The sequence below is a fragment of the Trichosurus vulpecula genome, chromosome 9 (genome assembly GCF_011100635.1).
Source record: "Trichosurus vulpecula isolate mTriVul1 chromosome 9, mTriVul1.pri, whole genome shotgun sequence".
In the NCBI taxonomy this organism is placed as follows: Eukaryota; Metazoa; Chordata; class Mammalia; order Diprotodontia; family Phalangeridae; genus Trichosurus; species Trichosurus vulpecula.
The window spans coordinates 131,730,320-131,738,230 of NC_050581.1; the positions used below are offsets into that span (position 1 = coordinate 131,730,320).

General features: G+C 37.9%; 1 protein-coding gene across 14 annotated transcripts in view; it reads left to right on the top strand.

The window, feature by feature from the left end:
- IKZF1 (IKAROS family zinc finger 1) overlaps nucleotides 1–5,788 on the top strand; it is a 134,975-nt gene extending 129,187 nt beyond the window's left edge. For all 14 annotated transcript variants that reach the window (XM_036738416.1, XM_036738417.1, XM_036738421.1 and 11 more), the window contains one exon: nucleotides 1,499–5,788. In XM_036738416.1, the coding sequence (XP_036594311.1) occupies nucleotides 1,499–2,202 (704 nt within the window). In that variant the 3' untranslated portion in view covers nucleotides 2,203–5,788. The remainder of the gene's footprint in view (nucleotides 1–1,498) is intronic.
- Nucleotides 5,789–7,911: the final 2,123 nt, after the last annotated feature.

Sequence of the window (7,911 nt, forward strand, 5' to 3'; positions counted from 1 at the left end):
TGGACATAGACAAAAACAAGACAGCCCCTGACCTCAAGAAGTTTATATTCCACTATTATATTTCTTCTAGTTCATGGAAATCAAACTTGTATCATCCTTAATTTTCTATATGTCATACCTCCCTTTTCAGTCTAAAAAGTCCCTAATATGAGAAACTGGAGAGTTTTCCCCTTTGTATTTCCAACACCTGTGGATCATAGGATCATAAATTTAGAGCTTGGCGAGACTTCAGAGCCCAACTCTCTCCACTTTACAGAGGAAACTGAAGTCAAGAGAAGCGATATGACTTTCTCAAGGTCATATAAGTTAGTAAGTAGCAGAGCCAGGATTTGAACTCAGGCTCTGACTTCAAATCTAGTGCCCTTTCCACTGGATCACGTTGCCTAGTAGAAGACCTTATAAATAACAGGCACTTAAAAGAGGATTTTTGTTGTTGTCATCATCATCTTTCTGAAAGGAGATAAGAATCTAATTGGCTAAAGGCAGGAGGGGGAGGGAATTAGAAGAGAGAGGCAATTCTAATTAAAGGCCACCTTCCTTGTTATAATTATGATAGTAATTGTCATTAAAGCTCTTGACCATCACACATGAGTTAAACCATGACACACTGCTCTAAAGTGAGTCATTGTCTTTTCTCTGTTAGGATGAGGAAGCTAAGACAAACATGGTAGATGAGCTGTGCTCAACCATTCATTAAGTCAGTGTCATAATCACAAATGGAATTCTTCATTCCCAAGGTCATACTCAAACCATCTCTGCACTGTCCTGTGTTATATTAACATCTCAAGAGCAAAACTTGTTCATTTTGCCAAGGGAATGTTGGGGATATATTCTTTGTCTAAGACTATGGAGAGATGATTATCATTGAAATTCAATATAATGTCCTTAACTGAGAAGATAAATCCTCAGCTTTTCCCTTCAGTAGATATATAGAATATGATGATGATTATGATGGATAGGAACCAGACCTGTGGTTTCATTAGTATAAGGAACCCCTAGGTGAAGAAACTCAATTTGACCAGTGGAAGTCTTTTTGAGAGTCACCTTTGGCATTGAGAGGTGAAGGGATTTGTCCAGAGTTGCACAACCAGTATGTGTTAGAGGCAGGACTCAAACCCAAGTCTTCCTGGCTTTGGGTCCAGCTATCCATCACATGATGCTAAAATTTTATAGTACTTTAAAGTTTGCAGAAATGTTTGCCTACGTTATCTCATTTGGTTATTTTTATTATGCTGTTTTTAAAATAATTTGTGTAGTCTGCCTGCCTTTTTTATTATTTTCCCAAAATATTTTCCAATATGCCAAAATTATTTAATTAAATCATTAACAATTGTTTAATTAAGTAATCAAAATTGTTTTCTATTATTTCACATAATCAATGTACCTGACACATAATGATAAATGTTTGTTAACTGACTAATCTTGGTTCTCAGTAAGAAATAAATAAATGTTTGAGAAATTCAGGTCTCAACTGACTATTGCCTATTTTAATTGCCAGGTGAGAAATGCTTGTCAGATCTCCCATATGATGCCAGTACCAATTATGAGAAGGAGAATGAAATGATGCAGACCCATGTCATGGATCAGGCCATCAACAATGCCATTAGCTACCTAGGGGCTGAATCATTGCGCCCATTGGTGCAGACACCCCCAGGCTCCGAGGTTGTACCCGTCATCAGCTCCATGTACCAGCTCCACAAGCCTCATGCCGATGGCCACCCACGCCCTAATCACACAGCCCAGGACAGCGCCGTGGAAAATCTATTGCTGCTCTCTAAGGCTAAATCCATCTCCTCTGAAAGAGATGCCTCCCCAAGCAACAGCTGTCAAGACTCCACAGACACAGAGAGTAATAACGAGGAACGGAGTGGCCTCATTTACCTGACAAACCACATAAACCAACATGCCAGAAATGGTTTGTCCATAAAAGAAGAGCATAGGCCCTATGATGTCCTGAGGGCAGCAACTGACAATTCCCAAGACGCTTTCAAAGTGATCAGCAACAATGGGGAGCCATTGAAGGTGTATAAATGTGAACACTGCAGGGTCCTCTTTTTGGACCATGTGATGTATACTATCCACATGGGTTGCCATGGCTTCCGTGATCCTTTTGAATGCAACATGTGTGGCTATCACAGTCAGGACAGGTATGAATTCTCTTCCCACATAACACGAGGGGAGCACCGTTTCCACATGAGTTAAAACTCCCTTCTCTGCTAATGTAACCTTGAGTGCTCTATGCTTAGAGTTGCATGAACAGCCACACATACAAAAAACAAAAAAAAAGCAAACAAAAAAAAGGCATCAGGAGAAAAAGGAATCAGATGCCTGTTTTCTTCCTTCCTACAGCATGTAATGGATGGTTGTACAATTGCAACTCAATTTTTTCTTTCTTTTTTTAAGAGAGCAATGAAGTTTTTATTGTTAGTTGCAGAGTTGGATTTTAGAGCATAAAAATTATTAGTTAATGTAACTAGGAGCTTTGTAGACTGCTAGATCAGACTCCCCTTCTTCATCTTTTGCTCCTTGAAAGCATCCCTTCCCCCAAAAGCTAATTTCATAGAGAACTCATACAAAAACAGACCCAGGGTTGGAAAAGAAAAGATTCCACCTCTACTTGCAACCCATCGCTAAGACTCAGATTCTCACATCAGGTGGGTTCTGTGACTTCCCATGAATAGTCTATACACGAGAAGAGATTTGGCTATCTTAAAGAAAATAGGGGTAAAATGATGTTGAAAAGATTAGGACAGAATCAAAGGTACCCTTTCTGAGTCGTCTGGGTTAGAAGGATTGTGAAGCCCCAGAACTCTTGTTTCCAAGGACCGATATGTTTCCTTCTTGCTCTGTGTGCGAGTATGTTTGCGTGTGTGTTTTAAGGGAAATGTTATTTGGAATTATTATCTGTATAGGAAAATATCCAGTTTGTTTAAAAAAGGCAATTCCAGGAGAAAAACCTAAGCCGACAATGAAGAAAGGCTCAGTTAGGAGAATCTTTCCTTTATGATCTATTTGGTTTTGAAGACCTTTTCACAATGCCTGGAAGACCTTCAAGGATGTTGCTAAAACTGATCCCAGTCACATGGGGCCAAATATTCCTGGTGCACAGACACATTTAGACATTCTTCTCCATTTGTTCACATGGAATTTCTTTACAAGCACTAGAAATTTTAATTTAAGCTACTGGTTCAGATACATGGCCCCCAGTCATTTTTGTAAATCTCCCCCCCCACACACACACACAGAAATTCAAGTCCCTTTGAAATATTTTACTCTACCTGACATTGCATTGGTATTTTTGTTGATGAGGATTGCCCTTTACCATTGCAAATGGACACCTTCTCTACAACTTATAGTCTCCTGGGGCACTTAGAAATTTAGGTACTTTTTCAGGATTATACGGACAGTGTGTCAGAGATAAGACTCAAAACTGTATCTTCCTGGTTGTAGGGCCGTTCTCTATCCATTATACCACATTGCCTCTCTAAATATTTACCTTCTGGAAGACCAGAATTTATTGCCAAACTTCTTTAATTGACCTCTCCAAACGTAAATATCTCTTCCTTTAAAATCTAATCTAGTTCCTTAATAAACACACATGCATATGAACCCTCTTACCCTGTCCCTCTTTCTGTCTTAAATCCTTGTGAGTGGAAAATCCATTCCACCAGAATATGGTCCTACAAGTTTGTCCATGAGTAAATGTGATTTATTATTCTTTTGCACCATTTCAGACATCAGAAGATACTAGGAAATAACAATGTTATTGTTATGTTAACTATGTTATGTGGCTGAAATGGGAATATATGTTCTTCATATCACATAAGGGGCATACAAGATAGGTGTTAACAAACATGGCAGATTATCACTACGGTCTAATGAGTACATCCCAGAAGCCATAGAAGCGAGATGGTTTGTGAAATATTTATTTTGTATAGGCAATAAGTAAAGGCTTTCTGCATAGCAGTCAGGTGTATACCCTATTTCCATGTGAATTTGTATCATTGTTTTAGTAAAAATGTTTTATTTTTAAGTACGCATCTGGAGAAACAAACTACTACTACTGAGGCAAAGAAGGGCAAAAGTGTTAAAATATTTACATCTTTGCTCCACATTAATAGAGTTCTTGGTTATTTCCAAAGTATTTGCGGGGAGGGGGGGAATGATGAGAAAGAATCACCACTATTCTTTTCTCTAAGGTTTTGAAGGTTTTGAATTCCCCCACTCCACCTCAATATTGAGCCTTTGTCAGATACCAACCATAATCCATGTTCTCAGAGTATGGTATGATTGACCTGATCTGGGATGTGCTGGGCTTGTAGTGATTCTTTAAATATAGCATTTCTTCACCATTCCTATAACTGTTCCTATTCATGGGTCTTTACTGATATACCCATGAAATAGTATGGGCACAGGTGTGTCTTTGCCCCACCCCTGATTTTCATATTTTCCAGGACAGGATTAATATTTAAAAACTAGAAATAAATAAAATGGAAATTTGACATATACTGCAGAGGATAGTTCAAAGCAGAGGAAAGAAGAGGCCAAACCTGTCCTATCTTCTAATTTCACCGCTTCTGCCCTTTTTTATCCATTTGACAAATGGAAGATCGTTAGAATTCCATATAGAACTTTAAAAAAAAAGGATAGACCTTATTGAAAATAAATGCTTACAGAGTGGTACCCTGCTGAGAGCACAACACGGGCAATGTACTTTCATACTCTTTCATCCATCCCATAAAAAGAGTGAAGTCTGGTTTATGCAGTTTGTTTTAACCAATGACATTCCAAACAACTGTACCCAGTACTGTATATAGTTGCTCCTGAAGGAGTGTTTTTCTGAAACTCTTATCTTGCTTCCCTCTTGCCTTTTATAGCCAGTATAAACTTATATTTACACATCCTTTCGCTGTGATTTTATATTGTAACACCATTCTTTCCCTTTCAACTATTGTAGATTTCATAAAATGTCAACGTGTAATTAAATTATGTTTGATATGTGGCCACATTTTGTATCAGAAATTTTCTTCTCATTGGTAAAAGTAGAATTTTGCATGGTTTTACATTTTTCCACTCTGTGCCTCATTTTGTTTTATGTGATGATATGCCTGTGTGGTGTTTGGGGTACACCCATGTGAGAGAAATGTAGCTGGCTGTGTTCCCATTTGGGAGTGGGGAGGTTCCACATACTCTCACATTGCACTTAAAATACATATAGGCATTAAGAGGATTAAGAATAACTTGTTGACCTGTCTTTCACAAATCAAAATTGCCATTTCACAAACCCACCGCCTCCTTTAACTTCCGCCCTTAAAAACCAAGACCTTTGTTTATCTCTTGTATTGTACTTTCCTCTTTTTTTCATTGACAAAGATAGCATTTAAAAGAGCAGATCTGTCATACTCTTTTAGGAGGAGTTAAGATGATCAGAAACACAACCCATTATCACTTATTTTCGTTACCATTTACTATCGCTGGATTCCTGTCCAGACCCTTTCTGGTACCCAGGGCACACTGCAAATAAATGCCAGTTTTCTGTAAGGTAAAAGTCAGAACAATTGCAAAGTGGAATCTGAAACTATACTACTTGGCACAAAGTTGTTTTATTTGGTTGGAGTGTTTTGTAACTTTTCTGATTTGGGTTGGTTTGGTTTCCAAGTTTAGGTTACAACTGTCATTCTATAAAATATAAAGTAAATGATGAAACAGACTTATCAACAAATGAAGAGGCAACGTGGCTTACAGTTCTTCATCCATCAATTTCAGCAATAAAAAAGGGTCAACAGTTCAAAATAATCCTAAATTTTCTTAGTTGATGTGAAGTGTGATGCTTTTGTTATGTATTTTGTTCATTTTAAAAAATTATTTTTTACTCATTCTGAGCCAAAATTAGATGTATTTAAAATGTATAGGTATCAATAAAAGGAAGTGTATATGCTGTTTCAGAAAGAGCGGTTACTCTGAAAATGTCTGGCCAGATCTGAAATATGCAGTATGGTTTCAGATGCTTTCTTACACATTTTTATAATGGTTTGGGTGGTCATTGTTGAGATCTTCCTCAATAATGGAGAGATTCAAGACCAACTGGTAAGATCCAAGACCATTCAGATCCTGAAATATCTTTTTGGCAAGTTTGTACAGATCTGTGAATGGGAGGTGAAGGGCAGCAGGGAGGGAAGCATGTGTTTCCAACCTATCCCTGATAATAATTATGTTAATAATTTTCTGTTTAACTGTGAATATAAGAAAGGAAGATACAACTGCAAAAAATAGGATACCATTTTGTAGCCATTTTGAAATTCTTTTGTAGTGTATAGTGTATTCTTCTATAGTATAAATTCTTCTATTCTATCACAGATAAATGCAATAAATGCCTTCCTGCCCCTGTCAGATGCACATTTTGGCTCACAGGCAATCCCTGGGGCTATCACAAGAGCTTCGAAAATGGTCCTGCAAAGAAGATAATGGGTTTTCCTGCCATTGGTAGATATCAGCATGTGATATTGATTAGAGGATGATCTTGTGATGAGCTTCACCAAGTCATCATCCAAGGAGTGACTCTATGGTAATAAGGCAGATTTTTTTAGCCATAGTGGGACTTAGAGAACCAAATAAGAGTTGTCTACTTGAGAGGCAACTTGCTTGTCCCAATGGTGCTTTTGGCCATTGCTCAGTCATCTTCTAGAATGCCTTCTTTGAAGTTACTCTCAAAGCCTCAAAGGATCTAGAACTAGAAAGCAACTTAGAGATATAGTTCAGCTTTTTTCATTTTACAGATGAGAAAACTAGAAACCATGTGAAATGAAATCATTTGACCAACATAACACAGGCAGTAAAGAAATAGGACCATTATCCAAACCTAGGTCCTCCGACTCCAAACTTGGTGTTCTTTGCACACTAACATACCTCCTGTTGCACATTCTTCTACATCAGGGGGTTGTAAATATTTTACAGGAAGGAGGGGTCCATGAATTTTTTTAACATTTTGACAACTGTATTTCTTTCTTTTGGCAGGGCAATTGGGGTTAAGTGACTTGCCCAAGGTCACACAGCTAGTACATGTGTCGGGTGTCTGAGGCCAGATTTGAACTCAGGTACTCCTCAAGACTTCTGACTCCAGAGCCGGTGCTCTACTCACTGTGCCACCTAACTGCCCCTTGACAACTGTATTTCAACCTAATTGGTTTCCGTTGTATTTCTGTGTATTTAATTTTATGCATTTAGAAACATTATTCTGAGAAAGGCTTCAACAGACTATCAAAGGAATTAAGATTAAAAAAAAGATGAAGAACCCTTGTTATAAGTTGATTTAAATGATAGTGAATCTTCATTCTTTGAGGATAATTTTATAACTCCCCGTGGCCAAAAGCCATTTGGAGCCAAATTTAGGAAATAGCACTAGTGGTTAATACCTTCAACATGGCTATAAAGTAATGAGAGTGATTTTCTGGAGTTGTGTGTAGACTGATGCTGAAGGCTATTCCCACAGTATTCTAGATGTGTTTTCAGAAATGGCCATGTTGTTGGAATAATCACTGCTCTCCTAAGGTAAACTACTTTGAAGGACAATAATCATTTATCTGAGCTCTGGCATGTTTTTAAAAATCAGTCCAATTCGTAATCCCAACTTGAATTTTCCTTTATCCAGGACAAACCTTTCTGTTATGTTTTAAGGTCCACAAAGTAGTTTATGGATATGATCTCATTTGATCATTACCACAACCCTACAAGGCAAGCACTATAGTATTATTGTCCCAAGTCTCAGATGAGAAAGATGAAGTGACTTGGCTGTGGTAACACAATAGTAATTGCCAAAAGTGGGATTTGAATCCCTGTCTTCCTGATTCCAGGTCCAGAGTTCTTTCCAGATAGACTAACTATCCTGCCCTCTCTCTAGCTACATACACAGAA